The 22,302-nt window shown below is 40.0% G+C and overlaps 1 protein-coding gene and 2 non-coding genes across 3 annotated transcripts; all 3 read left to right on the top strand.

The window, feature by feature from the left end:
• Positions 1-1,749: 1,749 nt before the first annotated feature.
• Positions 1,750-21,663, top strand: dtx4b (deltex 4, E3 ubiquitin ligase b). Its single transcript, XM_017696603.2, has 9 exons — positions 1,750-2,158; positions 2,350-2,564; positions 10,132-11,197; positions 16,635-16,696; positions 16,928-17,089; positions 17,263-17,324; positions 17,646-17,966; positions 18,088-18,177; positions 18,950-21,663. Coding segments are annotated over exons 1-9 (2,208 nt in total). The 5' UTR covers positions 1,750-2,156; the 3' UTR covers positions 19,178-21,663.
• Positions 21,664-21,768: 105 nt separating this feature from the next.
• trnak-cuu lies at positions 21,769-21,841 on the top strand. The gene has a single exon. It is a non-coding gene; the product is annotated as a tRNA-Lys (tRNA).
• Positions 21,842-22,182: 341 nt separating this feature from the next.
• On the top strand, positions 22,183-22,254 carry trnae-cuc. Its single transcript has one exon. It is a non-coding gene; the product is annotated as a tRNA-Glu (tRNA).
• The last annotated feature ends 48 nt before the right edge of the window (positions 22,255-22,302 follow it).

Genomic DNA, 22,302 nt, shown 5'->3' on the forward strand with positions numbered 1-22,302 from the left:
AATGATTTGGATGGGTGACTGAATACTTTTGGCAATATAGTGTATCTAAAGTAAAAATAGAGGTAACATACAGTTATCTTGCTTGCTTGGAATTCCAGGTGACTCTGCTCCATATGCTCTCATTACATGTCTTTTTAATTTTGTTCTCATAAAAATAAATACACTTAATTTTTCATCTAGACAGTACAAACAACTGAGCAGGTTCCCAACCCATGCCCTGCACTTTTTATTGTTTTCTGGCCCTAAAACACACCCACTTCAACTCATAAAGTTCTTGTTAAGGAATTGATTAATTGGATCAGCTGTGTTAGGAGCAGTGGGGCACTGAAATATGCAGGCCAGGAGTACCCCATGAACAGGGTTGGGAACCACTGAATTATTGAATTGATACTATAATCACAACTGATACTATCAATAAAGCCTGTTCCCCAGAGATATGTATCACAATTTTCAGACAAAAATGTAAGAGGTAGACCTGCAGCTTTGCAGCAATAAAATTAAAAGCTTTTTTTTTTTCAATAAAGTTTTTTTGTTCATAAGAATACAGTGGGGCAAAAAAGTATTTAGTCAGCCACTGATTGTGCAAGTTCTCCTACTTAGAAAGATGAGAGAGGTCTGTAATTTTCATCATAGGTACACTTCAACTATGAGAGACAAAATGAGAAAAAAAATCCAGGAAATCACATTGTAGGATTTTTAAAGAATTTATTTGTAAATTATGGTGGAAAATAACTTTAGAACAGTTTTCTAAACTGCTTTTAGTAAAGGCCTTTTGTCATCCTACAAATAAGCTAGGGTGTAATTTTAATGGAAAATAAGGAGGGTAGGTCCCCCTCCTGGGACTGAAACAGTAACCTGCTGGATTTCTCGTCGCAGAGTGAGTAAGACTGAGAGTGATTTTAAATGAACTTTATCACTCAACATGATCATTTCTTGTCTACAGTTTACACTAGACCCGTCCTCGTAGATCACTTGTTTTGTTTTAGTGGACGAAAAAGTAAATGAGACTTTAATTTGAACTGAGTTAGCATGTCTCATTCAGCAGTTTGGTTTCTTGGAAAAAATAACAGACCAACCAAACCTGTTTGTCATGTGTGAGAGAGAGAGAGAGTGTGAGAGAGAGAGAGTGTGTGTATGTGTGTGTGTGTGTGTGTGAGAGAGAGAGAGAGAGAGAGAGAGAGAGAGAGAGAGAGAGAGAGTGTGTGTGTGTGTGTGTGTAAGAGAGAGAGAGTGTGTGTGTGAGAGAGAGTGAGACAGAGAGAGAGTGTGTGTGTGAGATAGAGTGAGAGAGAGAATGTGTGTGTGTGTGTGTGTGTGTGTGAGAGAGAGAGAGAGAGAGAGAGTATGTGTCTGTGTGTGTGTGTGAGAGAGTGAGAGACAGAGAGAGAGAGAGAGAGAGAGAGAGTGAGACAGAGAGAGAGAGTGTGTGTGTGTGTGTGTGGGTGGGTGTGAGAGAGTGAGAGACAGAGAGAGAGAGTGTGTGTGTGTGAGAGAGAGAGAGAGTGAGAGACAGAGAGTGTGTGTGTGTGTGTGTGTGAGTGAGTGAGAGAGAGAGAGAGCGTGTGCGTGTGTGTGTGTGAGAGAGAGAGAGAGAGAGAGAGAGAGAGAGAGAGAGCGTGTGTGTGTGTGTGTGTGTGTGTGTAACAGGGAGGGAGGGAGAGAGAGAGAGAGAGAGAGAGTGTGTGTGTGTGTGTAACAGGGAGGGAGAGAGAGAGAGAGTGTGTGTGTGTGTGTGTATGGGAGTAACAGAATGAGAGCTCAGCCCCGGTTTATGTAAAGCCGCTCCTGTCAGTCGTTCTCTAGTCTGTAGTCCACGCTCAGCTCCAGTAACTGAAAGGCGTTTGGACTCGTGTTTTCCAGCAGTGCCTGCTGCTGTGAACAGCGCCGCGCTGTGAACTGTGAGGTCCGTGTCACACAGCGCTCTTCACTTACCGGAGCAAGCGTCTCGGCTGTGACAGGCAGAGAAAAGCCCAAACTGTGTGGATGTGAAAGAGGAGGCGACCACGAATGAGACGGATAAATGGTTCGCCTGTTGTTTCGTTTAATCGGCTTCTGACCCCCGAAAGGAGCTGCGCTGTGTCCAGCCATGGAAGTGGGACGGAGATTTCTGCCCAGATGCTGCTCTCTCTTGCCTTAGCGTCCCCAAAGCTGACTAAATGTGAGTGGACGAATGAGGGGGGTTGTTCGACATTATTTAGCCTTTTGTTTAACCGTAAACGGACGGTTTTTGACGCTGTGCAGTGATTTTAGTGAAGCTAAACGCTGCCCGTGTTTGTCCGCCTCCCATTTTCCGTAGCTGCAGTTGCTGAGAGCGGCTGTATCTGAAAGCAGTGTGTCTGTGTTTTTTAGGGACACGATGCTACTCGCCTCCGCCGCGGTGGTGTGGGAATGGCTGAACGAGCACGGGCGCTGGCGGCCCTACAGCCCAGCCGTGTCTCATCACATCGAGGCGGTGATACGAAGCGATCCCCGGGGCGGCAGCGTCGTACTAGGCCAAGTCGACAACCGCCTCTCGCCCTACATCATTGACTTGCACTCAATGCACCAGTTCAGACAGGACACAGGTAAGATGACCGCCTTTAAATTGCGTGTCCGCTCTATTCAGGGTTATGTACGATAGCTGGAAACACACACATCGTGGAAAATGTTTTTTCGGTGTTGTTAGCATGGAAAGCTTCCTTTGTCATTAACTGTCACTGTGTTGCAACAGTTCGGTTAAGTTGTCGTTCACACCCTTTCCAGTAAACTGACAGCCACACTGAGCTGACAGTAGTGCCTCACAGGAGTTGGTCCGGACTTGCAGTGATAGTTTGTCATTTTGAAGTGAGTAGGGGGGGGGGGGGGGGGGGGTGACACCACAAAACAGCTGGAAACCAGGCTTTTGCCTGGCCACATTCCTTTTATATTAGAACCAGTGATACCCGTGCAGCTGTTGAATTGTGTGGAAATGTTATGGGAATGACACACAAAGAGGAGAAAGGGATGAGAGAGGATGGAGCTGAACTAGAGACAGTATTTCAAAACATATATAAGCAGACAGTCTTCTTTAGAAGGCTAATCGCTGAAGCTACCCTTTTAAACCTAGTTCTTTACTTGTGACAGATGATCTCATGGGAGTTTTGCCCTGGGTTGGGATTGCGTGGAGGAATAGGCAGGCAGGCAGATAGACAGAGAAAGGGAGCTCTATCCAGGCTTAAATAAAGGTGGGGGTGGGGACTAAGAATATCTGGGAGTGAGGGGGACTCCAGTGTTTGGGAAAGGCACCCTCACCCACTCTCTTTGTTGAATTGGAGGAACAGATGTGAGTGGAGCCGAGAGCGTGGGACAGAATTCTCAGAGCAACTAGGAGCCAAGAACTCACCACGACGGAATGATTAGGCACAGTGTGCTTTCTAATTATGTGATCAGAGGACATGGGTTTCTAAAGACAAAGAGAGAGGTATAACCTTCCCTGGTGAAAGGAAAAATAATAATAGTATGTCCCTGAGTATTACAAATTGAACACCATTGTGCTTGATTGCTGAAGTGACCCAACCTAGAGACCGAAGACACCTTTTCTGCTTATTAAGTCTTCAAGGTGTCTCAGGGTAGTCTATGTTGGAAATAATAATCTATAATGGCTTTGCTATTATTGTAGTCAGTATCCACAAAGGCCCTTTATTGTTAACATTTTTTAGGCATCAGAGAGGCTCTGCTGTTTTTTTTTTCATACAGCAGTAGTAATAATCTGTAATTTGCTAACTGTTGGTATAGTATCCACAAAGAACATTGTGTCCTAGCGTCTTGTCAATTGTCCCATTCATGAAAATTGTTCAAATTAAATGTGCATTTAGATAAAAAGAAACCCCCCCCCCCCTTCTCTCTCACTCTTTTTCTCACTCTCCAAGTTTTGTGCATGCTCTGATGTGAGGTGTACTCAGATTACAGTGAAATCTTGCCTAACTTTGTGGTCCCTGTGAGATAAATGGATTTCCCCTTTTCTGCCAGTCATCAGTGATAAGTAAGCATTTCAACTAGTCATACTACCGTTTTTTTTGTGACATTGAATTAAGTGCATTATTATAAAGGTTTCAGTAACACTCAAAAGCAGTAACTCCCACTCAGTTTACCATGATTAGCTACAAACATTAAGTGTCCCTATTTTTCTCTTAGTAGTAATCAGATTAGAAACGTAATTATAATAATTTTCAGAGAAAGGCCTAACAAAACTCACACGCTCCAGTCATTCTGAAACTGAAACTTTGTGATTAAGACTGAATTTCTTTTGAGGAGGATGTTTTTTGTGTGTGTGTGTGGAGTCAGTGAGTTCTGACAGAAGAAGCATAGTCCAACTCAGTATTTGGCAGAGAGGTTAAAGACAGTCAGCTGTAGAATAACCCCCCATTCTTTCCAGCTGGTCCAACCTAGCAAGAGTCATTCCAAATGTCCACAAAACTTGAGAATACACACACACGCACACACACACACACACATACACACACAAATTAAACACTGAAGTTCCAAGAAAATGTCTCAAGCAGCAGGGCCCAGGGAGACCAACCACTTCCAAGCTAAAAAATGGTGCACAAAAGGCAAGGGGGGTGGGGGCTGCTATGTGCTCTGCAGGCGCTGAGGGAGAGAGCAGTTAGCGAAATAATGCGGAGAGAAAGACTGAGAAAGAAAACAGAGAGGAGCGGCTGTAAGTTTGTCTGTAGGATTGTGCAACTGTCTGTATAGAGTTTCAGCAGCCCCAGGCCCCTGGGTATCGTCACTCACCCCATGTTTTCCAGTGAAGGCTAGAGATTAATCATGTGCGCACACAGACATATCCATCCATGCGTGTGTGCACATGCGTACACAAGGCTGCATTGTGTTTTGGTCTGCCTAATGACTCTCATGTGATTAGGCTGTAGAGTTCAGAGAGAAGGTTTAGAGTTTTTTTGTTGTTGTGGTGTTTTTTTTTGTTTGTTTTTTTGTTTTTTTGTTTACTGAACTGTCCACCCCCTCTTCCCTGCAGGAAAGGCCTTAGTGTCATGTTTCTGTATATGTACGGTTTGACACAGTTTACTGACACAGTAAGATTGTTTAATCGAAAAGGGAAATGAAAAAAGAAATAATGAGCATTGGAGAAGTAAGTAAGTAAGTAAATTTGTGTTATTTTAAGGGCAGAAAGAGGCCTGTGAACACACATATTGACCTGATCCGTTTTGTAATTTTATGTTTAAACATTACAACAAAAATGGTTATGACGTCAACCAAATTGAACATGTGCGGAACTGTGTGTTTGCCATCTTCCAAAAGTTCTGTTTTAAAATGTTAAACAAATGTAGGCTGGAGCATAAATCACGACACATTTGTAATTTAGATTAGTTTTTATGGTATGTTGAGCATATTGGTTCTAGATATAATTACTACATAATGCCAAATTCCCCCTCCTTGCCTAATGATTCTCTGCTTTTTCACTTTTGAATTACTGCCTAAATAATTAAAGAGGAATTTTAGCAGATTTAGAAAATGTCAGTGTAATTTTCTCGTTAAGAAGTAAATAAAGTCATGTAGAATATTTAAAAAGAATAATAGTCCTTTCTAGTCCATTTTGGTGACCAGTTCTACAATGTGAGTGACAGGAACCGGTAATTGTGACGTACAACATAAATAAGGTGAAGCTTAGTTCTTACAGATATATGTGAAAGTTTGTGCACCCCTGGCCAAATTACATATTGTGTTGATTCATGAAAAGTCAGCTTTTAGTTTGTAATCTAAACTTTTTGAAAGTTGACTGGCTGAGGCCTGTTTCTTTAGTGATAAATAAAATGAAATAGGATGATTCTAATAATCAAAATAATAAAAAAGGCACGTGAGTTTTCTTTCTGTGTTGAAAACTTTATTATCAACATTTTCGTCATTATGTTTTAGAAGAAACGTACAGATCCTGCCCATGTTTTAGCAGATTTTTTATTTGTGGGAAGAAAGGAACCAAACTTGTCAGCTGTGTGGTGGAGATGTAGCGCTTAAGAGTTTAGATCAGTCTCAGGCTCAGGGATGCTCTCTTTTCTGCACATTCTCCTCCAGCATGTAACTGTTTCCAAAGCCATAAAAACTTTAATTACAATTCACAAAATTTAGTGCTTGAATAATAATAACAATAGAGGAGGGGTCCACAGTCAGTGTGAGGGAGGATCAAATCTGGGTTGGGGGGAGCAGGGGGTCATAGAAGCAAGGCGTTCTTAACAATTGAACAGATGGACAGTCTCTGTACACCTGCTTTAAGACTTTGTCTCTCCTCAGAGGTCCTGGGATCTTGAACCTAATGTCACACACTGTGATGTACTGTGACACTGACCGTTGGTACACACACATGCTGACACAAACTTGCATATATGGATGCATTTCCACACATGTTAGTACTGAGGATAAATTGATTGGCATGTGAAAGTGAACTTGACCATCTGTTGATATGGCTGCAATATGGAAAGGAGGAATTAGTACTGAAAAATGTTTCTGTGTAGGACTGGGAAAAGAACATCAGGCAGTTTTCACTATGCTGTGTTTGTCATAAGTCACTTACTACAGCTCACTGTATTACTGTAGACATTTCATGCATGAGCATGTAGTATGATTGCTGTATTAAATAATGGGAGAGGAATGGAACAGTAACAATGAAGTGTAATTTTACATGCTTAGTTGTATATGTATAGTTTGTTAAATGGAAAATGTAGGGTTGGAGACAATTCTGATAAAACACCAAATAGGTTGTCCATGCACTTCTGTTGTGTTTTTGCAGTTCTTTGGATTTCTTTTTTTTTTTTTGATTAAAGATAATAATTAAGAATTCAATGTTTTTAGCCTAATTTAAATTTAAAACAAACATAAATTGTTTTTATTCCAATTTTGCATTTTAAAGCTTAAACTTAAAGTGTAAAGGGACAGTTTCCCAGAGAGGGATTTGGCCTAGTCCTGGACTACACACCATTCTGAATTTAGATTCCCCACTGAAAGGAAAATGTAGTCCATTACCAAGCTTAAACCCTGCCTGGGAACCCTCCCCCAAATTACTGGTAGAATTGATCTTTTCAGTGAATAAAACGTAAACTTTAAATGCAATTACATTGTAATAACTAAACAGATTTAATGTTAATGTATAAAGTAATTATTACCCACTCTTCGGGAAAAGTATCTATTACAACCTTTTCAATTCATGGAAACACAGGCTTAAGAAATTGCAAGATTTTATTAAATATGCTTTTACTGTGTATTGTATTTAATTTAAAATTTGTAAAATAAAGTTACATTTACATTTTTGCCTTTTTTGTGTATCTTGGACAACAGGTTGATAACAAAACATTATAGCTGATTTTATAATTTTCTTATGAACGTAAATGATCGGTTCATTGGAGTTGATTGAAAATTGTAGTGGAACTGTCAGGAGTAGGATGTCAAACATCTGATAAACCGCCACATTGCATCCTGGCTTTTGATCAAGAGTAATACTTGCACACAGGTGTAAAAGTTCTGTTTACCCTCACAACTAATTTCTGTTGAAGGCCTTTGGACCACACCTCTTCCTACCTTCTATTTAATCACTCTTAGAACGCACCCTCTCCCCAGTGGCACTGACTCATGTGGAGCAAGAGAAAAGTCACTTGACTGCCAAGGGAATACTCTTGTCATTCTTCCTTTAATGAAAGAAAACACGATTATCCTCTTACACAAGGAAGAATGTGAACCTTGCTAGGAAAGGGCTTGGAGGAAGTGATTATATTGTAAGCTTGAAGGTGAAGGGATGAATTCGGAAATGTTTGAAAATTTAGCGCCAAGAAAAAGTGTCACATTGGAGAAAGTCCTCTGCTTTTGTTTGTCAACATTTTGCTACATTCAGGAACTCAATCTTTAGGAACAAAAGTATTCACTGAGAATGAAGTCTCCTCTTTCACTCTCTTGTCCCCCAGGTCCCAGTAATATCCACTGTTAGCTTTGGCATGTATCACCATTCACTGTCAGCACAAAGCAAATGTTGACCCTCTTAGGCCTATCTCCCATGCCTGTATGTCCCTCCACCCACTGCCCGGAGTCTGCGAATGTGTCCCTTTTCTCACTGCCTGGTTTTTGGCTGAATATCCTTGGCATACACTGCTTGTATTTAGTGGGTGAGATTTGGTTGGGTGCTGGTTTACCCCTCACTGCAGGACTCAACAGGCTCTCATAGGGGAAAAGGATCATATTTAATTGTGTTCAGGTGATTTGGTGTAAATTATAAATATTCATCAAACAGCACATGCCCATTGCGTCTAGAGTAAGCTGTTGTTAAAAATCTGAATTGCATTGTGTATTCTGCAATGTCAATACTCCCACAATGTTGTCTGTTGAATAGCAACTAAAACAGAGCTTATTGTATGCTCATATACAAAGACGCATGTGTTTGATCTATTGCGTATGCTCATGTACAAACAAGTGTTGACTTTCTGCACCACTGTGGACAAAAGCCTGCTCATTTTTATTTTTTTCTTGGAATGGATGAATTACTATCAAACCACTGTCAAACTAATGATCTAATGTTTTAATCATTTGTTGATTCTTTCATAGTTATTTCTTGTGTTTATTCAGTTAACTGTGGATATGTGCTAGGGCTGGGGGGTACAGACTTAAAACAATGGCATAGTTTCAAACTTAGATGACATCAGTGTGTGGTATGTTTGTTTTTCTTTTACAAAAAGACTTCTTCATGCAGACCACCCAGAATGGCAATACGACATTATAGAATGTCTTCTGTAATTTGGAATGTCAGTTTATACATACATATCAGACCGTAGATGATTTAAACAGAAACTGTACAGATGTTCTTAAATTAGTATTTTAATTAATAACTAGATGCGCATTTCCTGAAGGAGCTGCAAGGGTGCTTAAAAAGAGCTGCAAGTGTGTGTGTGTTTCTGTGTGTTTCTGTGTAGGTGAACAACAACTCCTTAGGTATGTGTGTGTGTGTGTGAGAGGGAGAGATGTATGTGTTTGAGGGGGAAGGGGGAGAGTCATTCAAATTAACTGTCACTCTGTTATTATGCAGCTCTTAGTGGAGAAGTCTTGTTTGAGTCTGATTTGCACCTTCTGAACAAACAGACATAATTCGGGAAATGTTTACTCTATCGCTTAACCAGATAGTTGGTGTGAGATAAGGCCCCTTGAGGATTATTTTGGTGTAATGTGGTGTGTATTGAGAAGAAAATGTCTGAATTATGACAAGTTAAACACAGAGAAAATCTTGAAATAAGCAGATTCTGATTTTGAGAAATTTACATGGGAGTGAATGGGGCAGTTTTCTGTGCCTAGTGCCAAACAAGTGCTCATAACTCTAAAGCTAACTGATAGAATGATGAGATATTTGGAGGTTTCAGAAAGGACAAGTTTCTCTACCATTTAAAATTGAAATGGTGAAAGTTTAAGGATTTTAAAGCAGATTCGCTGTGTGACAGCTGTATCTGTGAGACTGAGTGGCCTGCTGTGACATCATCGATATCAGTTAGAATTTGAAGTTCTGAACATTCCGCCATTCATTCTTATGGGAGGTTTTTAATCTTTAAACTTAATTTTATTAAAAACCACTAATCCGATCAACTCCAAAAATACATAGCACAAGTCACAGCGCCAAGACCTTCGAAACACAGAATGAATGGAGTCTGTACATTAAGAGGTTCGGGCTGTATTAATCACAGAAAAGTGTGGAAGAAGAATGAGAGAAAACAATAGAGTGTTTTTTCAAGCACTCTAATGAATTCATGGAAGAAAGTGTCTGCAACATAGATCTATTAGATTCACAAATTGAGCATGCCTCTTTACAAAAGCACGTTTTAATAAATGTAAAGTGAACTTTTTGTTCACTTTACATTTAATAAATGTAAAGTGGAATTTTTGTTTTAAGGAAAAAAGTTGTCTTAAGATGTTACATGAAAGCTACCCTATAGTTCTGTATACAAGTAACGCATTTTATACAGTTTAACAGCCATCTAGCTAGCTGGACTAGATATCATGTATGAGGCCTATTATGCATGAAGTGAAAATATATTTTCTGTTGCTGTTAAACTTGTCACTGCAGAAAATTCCAGTTAATTAGAACTCTGCTGTAGGAATATAGTCTAATCTCTCTGTGTCCTTCTACAGGTACATTAAGGCCTGTACGACGGAGTTTCTATGATCCAACTTCAGCACCAGGCCAAGGCTGGCTGTGGGAGTGGGAGAATGATGCGGGTTCTTGGACACCGTACGACATGGAGGTCTGCATCGCCCTGCAAGCGGCGAAGGACCGCCAGCAGCCCTGGTTGGACCTGGCACCACTTGGCTTCTGCTACCTCGTGGACTTCCAGAGCATGACTCAGGTCAATCGGCAAACACAGAGACGCCGCCGCATTCAGAGACGCTCTGACATAGCTTACCCACTGGTCTCTGGGCCACTGCCGAAAGCCTCCCAGGTTTGGGGAACTGGTGCTGGAGGGGCAGCTGGTGGAATGCCGTCAGGTGGAGGCTCAACAGGACTTCTGGGTGTAGGAGTGTCTGGTACTAGCTCAAGTGATAATGGGAGTGCAGTCTATCCTAGTGGAACCCTTTCAATGTCGTCTCTTGCCCCTCTTGGACAGCCATGTGCCTGCCAGCAGTGTATGCTTGTCTTAAGTGTGAAAGCAAATGCCTTGGCTTCACACACACTAGGGCGCAGACCTCCTCAAATGAAGCCCCCAAGTCCTAAATCCAGCCTAGGGACACTTCCCTCCTTGTCTAAGACTTCATCCATGTCTAATTCATATTCACAGACGCTGCCTCATGGGCTGTCCTTTAACCGCTCCCTCTCGCAAGAACGCAGGAATGCTGCTGCCTTTGCTCATTCGCTGTCCATGCTCACCTCGAATACTGCCACCCTTTCGCTGTCCACTGGTCGTCCACCTCCTCCACCTTTGCCCCCTCCTCCACCTCCTCCAGCATCCAGCCAACAGCCTTTAACTGTGCCAAACTGCTCCGCAGCATCTTCTCCATCAGTGCCAACTGCAACGCTTATCACCGTGGCATCGAGCACCACATCATGTTCACCCACACCGTCGCCTTCAGCAACAGTTCCGCCTCAGCGTTCCACGGCATGTGCCGCTCCTCTGCCTCCTCGTGCCAGTCTTGCAGGGCTGAGCCGGCCAGCTCTACAAAGAATTGCCATGGCACAGTCACGTGCACTCATTGCCTCTGGGTGAGAAGAAACAGCTACTAAAGTCATTACCCTGCACTCTGCTGTCCCTGGTGGATGGGAGGGTCAATGTGTGGTCAGTGTGTAGCTGTAGATATTAGTGGGCCAATGTACTGACATTGGGTCTTGACAGTTGACTGTAGCTGTTAAAGATTGCGTTTACTCGGCTTATGTTTTCCATTTATTTTTATTGAATCGAGATTATAGCTGAATTTGTGTTAAAATCACAGTTTGAAAGGGTGCAGTTTTCAAACTGAAAGAGCTGTAATTATAGTCATATTATACAGTATTTAATATTGTCTTTAAACATTTTAACTTAAAAAAAAGCCTTTAACCTAATAACAGTTGTGAAGTAGCATTCTGAATCACTACATTCAGCGTTCAGGTCTCAAGTCTGAGAAAGTGCACATGCTGGTCTTATTGGGGAAAATAAATAAATATAGGCTTGGGGTATAGTTTTTAGAGAAGAATACCATTTAAACCACAATCACAGTATTGGTAAGAAAAATCCACAAATCATTCAGCCCTACACAAGATTATTAACAAATTAGAGACTAGCTGAAAACAGCATGATATGGTGTCATGTTTCTTTTGTATCATCTTGTAATTTTTCCAAAATTTAAGAGTATAGCTTTTTTTGTTGTTGTGATAATGTATTAGTGTAGTTAAAGATAATGTAATAATTCCAAACAACTTAGGTTTTTAAGAAAAACAAGCGTCCCTTGAATAGGCGGGTGCTTTCTTTCTCAGTTAGTTTTAAATAAGAAGATATATGAAAATAACTTCTCTGTCATTTGGTTAGATTGCTTGAAGGGTTTCAAATGTAGGACAGCTTTTTGTCACCCTTTGCTGTTTTTAGATGAACCATAATGCTGCTTGTGAGCACGTTGTTGTTGTTGATTCTAGTACTGTTGGTTTAGGTCTTCTGTCATGTGTTTTTGGTTAGAGTTTAGGGAACTGAGATGTTCTCACTGGTTTTGTATGTTGTCCAGATGATTTTGGGTGGATCTATGTTCATTTTTAGTTGTTTAAAAGTGTTTCTGCAGCAAATTTGGGTGTGTATTGCTCAGCACATGTTGCACATTTGTGAATGTTTGAGTGTCTGTGAGTGCGTATAAGCTAGTGTGTGTGCATGTGTACGTGTGTGTACATTTATAATGTGTGTGGGGGCAGTGTGTTTCTCACAGTGCTAAATCATCCAACACAGCTCAGCTTGATGACCATCTGGGGACAGAACTGAGCGCATGAACAGTGGAGGAATGAGATGTGGAGGAATGGTGGAGGAAGAAAGAGTGGGAGCTACAAAAAAAGCAGGGAGACACTGAAAGGAAGAAAGTGGAGGGGGTCAGGGAGGGTCATTACCTCCCTCTGTTTCCCCTCCCCCCTCCTCTGTCACTCCTTCCCCCTCTTTTCCATCAACTTTCCAGGCTTCACCCCCCCACTCTACTGGCCATTGTATGCTCGTGCTTGGTTTCTATGGTAACCTTTGTTGGCATGGCAAAGCCTAGTCAGCATTAGCAACACAATGCTGCTTCACTGCAAATGTGTGTGTACGTGTGTATGGTGAGAAGGGACGAAGGGACAGAAAGACAAAAGGGCAGTCATTATACTGTCTGGAGGTATTGGCGTAAATTGGCCATGCTACAATTTGTGGAGTAGTGTATGAGTAGCCTTTCACAGATGCTGCTATCGTAACGTATGTCGGACTGGAAGACAACAATAAAGTTAAAACAACCCCAAAAAAAGGATCATTTTTATTAGCTTTTATTTTTTTAACCTGAACCTGCTGTAGGCTAAACAAACTGCAATAAAATGAAATGCAAATAGCACATTTCCAGTACATTTCATTAGCCATAATATGAATAACATTAATTGTAAATGTGTAGTTTGATTAGACCAACCAACAATATTTTAAATTAGCAAATGAATCAGAAAAAAATCTGTGGAATATTAAAATAATGTGAATCAAATTTAGTGCCACATTACAACTGAGAAGCTGGCTGTTTAACACAGTGAGTAATGCATAGTGTAAATAAGGTAAAGGTGTAGCAGTGACTTACTTGACTTACATTATTTGCATAATAAAACTCCAAGACAATTCAGCCAAAATATAAATAATAAATTGGCTGAGTGCATTGGTTTTTAGAAAATGAACGGTTAAAGAGATATAAGAACTTGAGAATGTGTTTTATTGAAACAACTTGCATAGCATTGAATTCAATAGCATCTCAAAATAAATGAAAGTGCAGAAATAGAACAGACATTCAATTCAGAATGTTTAAAAATCTCTGGTTTCAGAAAAACACACATCTGTCACTCCTAGTCAAGCATGCGGAAAAGTAAATAATGAGTGTTTAACAAGCGGCTGGTGAGATTTTTTTTAAATACTTGCTTTCTTTGTAAACGTAGCATATTCACATACGACAGCAAATTAACAACACCTGCATCAAACGGAAAAATAAGAGTAGGATGGTGTAAGCACAATTTTGATGATGGGGATTGCAGTGCTCCACCTGTTGAGGGAGCTGTGTAACTTTAGCTGATGCAGTCATGTCAGAGGATGGTGAAATAGCACGATGAGCATGACTGTTTTTTCTTTATATGCTACATTTCTGAATTACCTTTAACTAAATTGTCCACATACAAAGTTTAATAATGCTGATACTCTTGATACTCTCTGAACATCAGTATATAAATGAAAGGCACTGCACTTTCAGATTTCGTTGGATTTTGACCATCACCACAGCCTTCACCAGCTGAAAACACACATAAACACACACAGGAATATATCTAGTAAATTTGTGTAGTCTAACCCTTAATTGTATTAACTCATTTGCCAGAGAAACAAGAGTATGATTTCATTTGAATTGTTTTAATTTTAATTTCTTTTTTGGATTAAGCAGTTCATTTTTTGCTGCATGTTCTGCCAACATAAATGAGCAACCTACGAATACCTACAGCCCTTTCCTGCTTTCTTCACAGTCTGTGAAAGTGACTGTAGTCAAGCTTATAGTTTAGTGTCATTAGATTTGATTTAGTCAAAATGCACTATACAAAGGTCAGTTTTTTTAAAAAAGTTCAGACGAGAATTAGGCGGATTTAACCTACTAGTCAGAGGCTTTTGCACAAATGTCTGGAGTCCATGCCAGCTTGAGTGCATGCTGTCTTTAAAGCAAAACAGGGGCATACCAAATACTGAAATTCATGTTAACATTCAAGGACATTCAAAATTCTTTTTACTCAAATTTTTATGATGACGATCATTTGTAATGGAAAAAATTGAAAGGAATGCAAAATAGAAGGAAGCACACAGAAATCATGTACTCGTTCATCTACTGTTCAATCAGCCATTGTTTTACTCCTATCAGCTTATTACTTCACCTGAAAGTTTACCTGTTCATTCTTTCTCTCTTTCATTATACTCTTCTGTGGCTAACTCTGGCCTTTTTTCCATAGCCCTAATTAAATCGCTGGCTAATTTGGTATTATTGCATCTACTCATCACTATCTCTGTCATCACTGTGTGTCTGTTTGTGTATCTGTGTCTCAGTGGGGCAGCCAGCAAGTGTGTTAATGCTTCCCAGATTAGCAAGGGATCAAACGTGACTAAACAGTCTCCAGCGTCTGTCTCACCTCAAACCTGCCTTGTTACTCACACAGCAGTGCATTAGCTGTATATTAATACACTAGGTAATATGAATGATGAGATTACTCTGCCTCCTTCCTTTTTACAACAGCTGACATAGAAGGAGCACAGTTTCCCTGTAGCAAACACATCACTGCATTAGTTGTTTATTATTACACTGGTATCAATGATCAGATCAGTAAACCCTTCTGCCTCTTATTTTCACAATCAACATAAAGCATGCATGGAAGGATGGGAAGGGCCCAGTGCATATAGCCATATTAGGAATACTTAAGCCAGAAATGCTTGATAATACATGAAACCCAGGAGGCCAGTTGACGTTATACTAAATGCCTTTTATTCATTGTGGCAGCACTACAAAACTGAGTTGCTGGATCAGCAGTAACAAGCCATGCATAGCCTTTCAAAGATTCCAAAATAATTTATTGGAAAAAATATAAACAAGGAAGGTTTTAAAAGTACTTAAATAAAATAAAATCCACTACACAGCAAAAATGCATATAAATGGGTCTGTAAATCAGACTCTGTTCTTTACTCTAGGAGATGGTAGTAGGGGAATTTAAATAATAGCTTAGATTGAAATTTTATTTTTCCCCCTTCTCCTGCAAAATAATTTTTTCCGAGATGCAAGGTTTTGTTCTGACGGTGACAGTATGTTTCATTATCAAGCAAATTTCCAACTATCATTACTCATTCTTTTATAGTGGCAACTTTTAAGTTTTTTTAAATAAGAAATTATAACCCTTAGTACCCATCTATTTGCATCTTTAATAAAACAATAATTTTACAAGACCTAACGAGGTCTCTAACTGAGACTGTTTACTGGAAAAAATCTAGTTTCTCTTTTTCCGTAAAATAATTTTGTATCTCTCTTTATTTTTTTCCCTCAAGTATGTTAGAAAGCATCACAAATCAGCAGCACAACTTTGTTAAAAATGTCCTCTAAGAATTAAAAGTAGTGTGATATCTCAAAGGTGACTTCTGAACTACATTTGTGTGATTCTTGTTGAAATTCAAAAATACTGCTGAGAAGTTCTGTAGTTGGTTTGTAGAGTGTAAAGAATTCTATTTTGTCAAGATATGCTGTTCTTAATTCTCTGTAGATTATCATCTGTTCCTGTTGCATCACTTACATTACTGTATATGTAGAAATGTGTGTATTTGTCTGTGTGTATGTTGCTGGAGGCAGGTGTGTGTTTGCACAGGCTGTAGTCTCAGGAGCTTGTGACGTGCAGGTAATCTGTTGCAGATGTGACGCTTGTGTATTGTGAGGTCAGTCACCAGATGGAAATAGATTAGGTCTATAATGGATTAGGTCTATAAGAGAGCTGGAAGATGATCACAAGGCATTCAGATACTTGTGAGATAGCCGAGATACTGTCACACTGCTGCATAGATAGCGATCCGAGTATTGGAGAGACATTCATAATAGAGAAATATAATGAGAGAATGCGATTGCTGTGATTCAGACACAGGATAAAGAAGATACTACACAGAATACCTGCTGTGGAGATAAAGTCCTCTTTCTTTTTTCCTTCTAAATCTTCCTGTGAGCTTGGAAAAGGAATTCTGTTTTTTCTGTATATACAGATTTGTTCTAACCTGGTTTGGACTAAACTGAAATATGACTGTGCTTACTCATATTGAGTAAGTATTTGATTTCAAAAGGATGTGTTGTGATTGTGTGTGTGTGTGTGTGTGTGTGTAATACCATATGGTAGGTTAGCAACACATTAGCCTTCAATATAAAATGACACATAATGTGATTCAACATTGTTTTTCTTTTATTTTTAGAGTACCGACTGTACCTGTAAAGAACCTAACTGGCTCCAGCCCTGTTCATCCAGCATTAGCAGGTAATGATGAGTACAAACTGATATGATACAAACACAAAACAAAAACAAATATACACATACTATCTCTGTCTCATCTGACTCATATGTTTACTACTCACTCATAATAAATCTACAAAGGCCATCAGCTGCTCATTCAAAACCAGTGTTGCGTGCCCTCTATAAATGTCAGCGTAAAGGAAATTACATGTGTAAGTTTGTTCTAGTCAGACGTTAATCCTCTGTGCTCTGTAGGAATCACCGGTATTCTAATGAGCGCTGCAGCGCTGCCTGTGTGCTTGACTCGTCCTCCTAAACTGGTGCTGCACCCTCCTCCTGTCAGTAAGAGTGACATCAAACCCATCCCTGGCCTTGGACACTGCTGCCGCAAAACCACCAAAAAACAGGCTCGCAAGGGTGAGATTTGTTACACACATTTGTACCAGTTTATCCAACCAAACTGGTTCCAACTAAAGATAGCCTGTCTTTTGTCTATAATAGCACATTGCTATCTCATTTATCTTACACACAGATCTGAAGTGATTGTTTGCAAAAGCTGTGTAGGCTCAAATGAGTTTCTTTCATTCTAGGCAAGACTCCTGAAGACGTAGTGAAGAGGTACTTGCAGAAAGTCAGAAATCCACCTGAAGAGGTACATCATTGTTCTTAGCCTTACATCCTCGCTGTATACTTTTGTCACATTTATGGCTGTAAGCTAGAGGGGTGGGTTAAGGCCACATGGCTCACAACGTGCCAGACTACTCACCTGATAACCCTCAAGAAATAATATTAGCTTATTACATGTGAATTAATCTAAAAGAAAAAATACAGAAAATGTGTATATTAAAACCATATCATGTTAATTCCATTTATTGCATTCTATTAAATCTTTTCAACATTAATACAGTGTTTTGACTCGTAGTGTGTTTATACTATATGTTGTACAATTAATGTTAACATTGCTTCCTCTTAGGACTGCACTATCTGTATGGAGGCTCTGACCGGTCCCTCTGGGTATAAAGGTCCAGGCGTTGGTGGTGTGTCGCGTGCAGAGTCAGTAGGTCGACTGGCACAATGTGGCCATCAGTACCATCTGCAGTGCTTGGTTGCAATGTACAACAATGGCAACAAAGACGGCAGCCTACAGTGCCCCACGTGCAAGACCATCTATGGTGTGAAGACGGGCAACCAGCCACCCGGCAAGATGGAATACCATGTCATTCCCCATTCACTGCCAGGGCACCCTGACTGCAAAACGATCCGTATCATTTATAACATACCACCCGGCATACAGGTACAGCCTTGTCATGTACTGTTTGACGCAAACATACACAAAAGCTGTATTTATGATTTGCTTTCCTCCAGACCTCAGAGGGACTTGTGTGTACAGTTCTTTTTTGTTGTTGTTTTTTAAGAGCCCTGAGCACCCGAATCCAGGAAAGCCATTCACTGCAAGAGGATTTCCCCGTCACTGCTATCTTCCAGACAGTGAGAAAGGACGCAAGGTAGGCTCTTCATATGTCTCATAGGCACTATCATAGCATTTCTCAGCACCAGTCCTGAAACCTCCTGAGCTGAAAGTTGCTACTGTTATTGCTCTGATGGTTTTTTGCAACTTTTTCCCTGCAAGCTGGCTGTAGTGATGCATTTCTTCAAAATACTGCATCAACATTGGCTCCAGTACCAACATTGTTAAATGGCTCGTATATCAGTCAGGTGTGACCACATTAGATTTTTGTTTCTTGGTCATGGTCATGCTCACTTGTAGCAGTGCAGATTTATAAACCTTTCAGAAACCTATATATTAATTAAAAGGTTGAATGGTACTAAAATGAATTTTGGTGTATGGATGTCTGTTTCCACTATGGCATGTGCAATATAACAATATTTTGTAATATCTTGATTGATTAACTCTTGCTAACTCATGCCTTTCTCAGCATAGCGTTGTCAATACTTAAAGAACACTAAACTGCAGGCTTCTTTTTTTAAGTGTTTAATTGAACTTACTGCAGAATATGAAAAGTTAAATGAAAACACACTACTCATCCTCATTTTTAAAAAAAACTTTTTTATTTTTACATGAGGCACTACTGGTGCATTGACTAGGCCTAGGCCCTTAACAGAGCACTGGTACCAGATTGGCACTCCAGACATCAAATTCGGTGCATATTTTATTCTCACATAAACAGCAACAGCTAATCTAATCCCTGCATTCAGTAATAGTAGATTATGAGCACAGTCAAAAGGTGTGTTAATGTGTCTTCTTGTGTCTTGTAGGTGTTGAGGCTTTTGTTGGTAGCTTGGGACAGGCGACTAATTTTCTCAGTGGGCACCTCCAGCACCACTGGCGAGTCTGACACGGTTATCTGGAACGAAGTTCACCACAAGACTGAGTTTGGCTCCAACCTCACAGGCCATGGGTACCCTGACCCTGGCTACTTAGATAATGTGCTGGAAGAGCTTAAAGCCCAAGGCATCACAGAGGAGGATGGACAGCAGCTGTGAGGAGCGGAGAAAGGAGAAAAAGAGTCCAAACAAAAGGAGAAGGCTGGATTTGTGAGAATTGGACATAGAATGGAGAGACGAATGACTGGACAAACTTTTTTGTGTGTTGGGGGTGCTAATTTTGGAAGAGTAATTTCTGGGGCGTGTGTGTGAGTGAGTGTGTGTGTGAGTGTGTGTGTGAGTGAGTGAGTGTGTGAGTGAGTTAGTGACAGCAATGTTTTTACATCAGAGAAAAAGAAAGATCATATCCTAACTTGCATTTTGTTGTGTTGTGGGCCCAGTATTTTAGAAATATGCACATTAATGCATTAACTCCAGCTGAAGCTCTGTTCTTTTTTTAGTATCAATCCTAGACTGACACTTCATATACTGATATTCCAATGCTCCTGAAGATCTGGATATGTCTAGAATTATACCTGGAAGAGAATTAACTCAAGATCCCATATCTATTTACCGATAGATCTCTTTAGTGGTTCTGAATAATAGATTCTGGGGCTTTAGTGATGTAGCACTAATACCACTGCACTAATAAAGAAAACTGGGCTATAGTTGAAAGGTGGTGATAACTGAAAGATACATGAAATGAAGGAAGAGAAGGTGTATTGGCTGAAAGATTAGACTGGGAGGGGGAAGGAATGGTGGTAAGACAAAGAGAAGGAACTAAGAGAAAGAATGAATAAACGAAAGGCCAAAGGAAGTAGTTTTAACCTTAATTGCTGATACATTAGGTAGTTGTCTAGCTGAAGCTGTAATGAAAGACTGTGCCTAGTGTGTGTGTGTGTGTGTGTGTGTGTGTGTGTGTGTGTGTTTGTCTGTAGGAGAAAGAGCAAAAGAGTGAGATCCTTGATGAACCCACTTGTGCCCTCAAATGATTTGTGCTCTTTTCCTCAGAGACATTCCTTTTTATGGCCACTTATGATTGAGTGTTACATAAACAGCATCATGAGTACTTGCATTATAATTGCTATTATCATGTAATTCCATTCCATGTGTTAGATTTATCTACTCATTTTTTTATTGTATTTCTTTTTTTTGGTAAAAGTTGTGGATGTGTTATGGCTCAAAGAGCAAAGTAGTGAGACAGTTGAAGTACCCCTTCACAGAGTCGTAGACATTTACTAGTTTCTTAGGACAAAGATAATCTTTAGTCGGAAATTAAAAGCAATTGTTAACAGTTGTTCTTGATTAAAATGTCTTATACAGTCCAGGTTTACACTTATTCCCTGTATTCCTAATTTCTCCATATAAAATGTCAATGCCTCTTTGAGGTTTGACAGGCTGTTATAATTAAAACATGTCCTTGCTTTTCATAGGGGTAGAGTATTTTTTATGGTACAGCATGATTGAATTAATACATGAATGAATGAATAAGTACTGCTTGCTTTTTTTAAGGATCTGGATGAATAGTGTTGATCCAGCAGAAAGGTTGTAGTGTAAAAATTGTAAGATTGAACAGGTTATGAGGAAGTGATGGTAAGGGGAGCAACGGCAAAAATAAAACAAGTCACATAAAAATTTTATTTGCAGTAATTAAACAGATTTTGAACAAGTCTGTTGGGAAATTTAGCATGAGTATGGTCTGAGTGTTAACTCTGTTTGGTTTAAACAGTGACTGTTTACTTGAAAAATATTGTCCAGTGCTTTGTTGTGATGCAAGCTGTGTTGCGCTGCCCTCCATGCCTATCCTGTCTCCTGTCCAGTCTCTGTGTTTGGTCAGTAACTGACCTGTTTATGCTCCTCTTTCTGTGACCTAAATTGCGTGCCGGTGTGCAGGCATGTTTGTGTCTCTGTAAGGGTGAACACATGCATGTGTGAGTCCATGCATCAACTGTATGCATGCATTTGTACTTGGATTACATGTATGAGTGTGTGTGTGGTGTTTGGTGGCCTGATTTAAGGTACCATTTTGTTACTGCTCTGCACATTTTTCTTTCCTTATTTCAGTTCGTATTATAGACCATTAGTGCATGTTTTTTCTTTATTTCGTCCCATTCCATGTTAATTTCAATGTCACAGTTTTTTTAGTCATGTTGTACACATTACCCAAGTCATTTTCATGGTTTAGTTTAACTTACTACTTTGGTTATAGCGCTCACCTGCTTTGAATTGTACAGAAACTGTCTGTATTCTTGTCAGTGTATTTTTTTTCTTTGTGAGAAGGAATCTAAACGTAAACTTCGCTGAATGTCAAGTGTTTTCTCCTTAAACTCATTCAGAGAAAACCGAAAGCGATTCACTGCACTCATGTTTGGACGTTCTTATGAATGGACATTTCCCATTTTCTCAGCTCTTTTATAAAAGTCTATTTTCTGCACTGGAGGAGAACATTTGGTCCAAGTTACTCCCCTAGCTACAATGTTTGAGATGAATGCAGGATCAAATAACAATACATGTATATAGTAATGGAATACATGTAAATAACGTACTACAATACTGAGGTATGTTATTAAGTGATGAAAAATAAAGAATGAGTGATAGCTATCCGATTTATTTCGTGACATCTTTTGTAATAAAATTTTATCGAACGACAAGCTATGGTCAGTGTCAATAGATATCTTCATAGGGACTGGTTTAGAGCGCATACGTTATCTGCCCGGCTAGCTCAGTCGGTAGAGCATGAGACTCTTAATCTCAGGGTCGTGGGTTCGAGCCCCACGTTGGGCGTATAGCTTTTTCTGCGAGCAGATTGCGCCAAACGGTTTAATAATTTATCTGGGCAGGTTTTGTTGCTTTCTGAACACATGGTGGAAACAGACCTGAACTGGTCATGAAGGCAGCACACTCTGATGTACACTGAGTCCCATAATTGGTGACACTGATAAAGACTGGGGGGGAGATCCTGAAATAATGTCTGTGGATAATTTACACATTTCACTCTGTAAATAATGGCATTTTCCACTTGTCACAACAGCACAGCACAGCTACTAATGCAATCAATACCCTGGCTGAAGACCTGTATATGCCTATGGGTAGCAATAGTTACTTCAGTACTTCAGTGACAGTAATCCCTGGTGGTCTAGTGGTTAGGATTCGGCGCTCTCACCGCCGCGGCCCGGGTTCGATTCCCGGTCAGGGAACAACGCTTTTTTCGGATGTTCTTCAGTACACATTTTACAAAGCATTTT

The sequence above is a fragment of the Pygocentrus nattereri genome, chromosome 5, assembly GCF_015220715.1.
Source record: "Pygocentrus nattereri isolate fPygNat1 chromosome 5, fPygNat1.pri, whole genome shotgun sequence".
Taxonomy (NCBI): Eukaryota; Metazoa; Chordata; class Actinopteri; order Characiformes; family Serrasalmidae; genus Pygocentrus; species Pygocentrus nattereri.

Bases quoted from the DNA above. Each gene is read 5' to 3' on its own strand.
- dtx4b (XM_017696603.2), top strand. The intron at 2,565-10,131 runs GTAAGATGACCG...GTCCTTCTACAG, and splicing joins CCAGTTCAGACAGGACACAG to GTACATTAAGGCCTGTACGA. The intron at 16,697-16,927 runs GTAATGATGAGT...TGTGCTCTGTAG, and splicing joins TGTTCATCCAGCATTAGCAG to GAATCACCGGTATTCTAATG.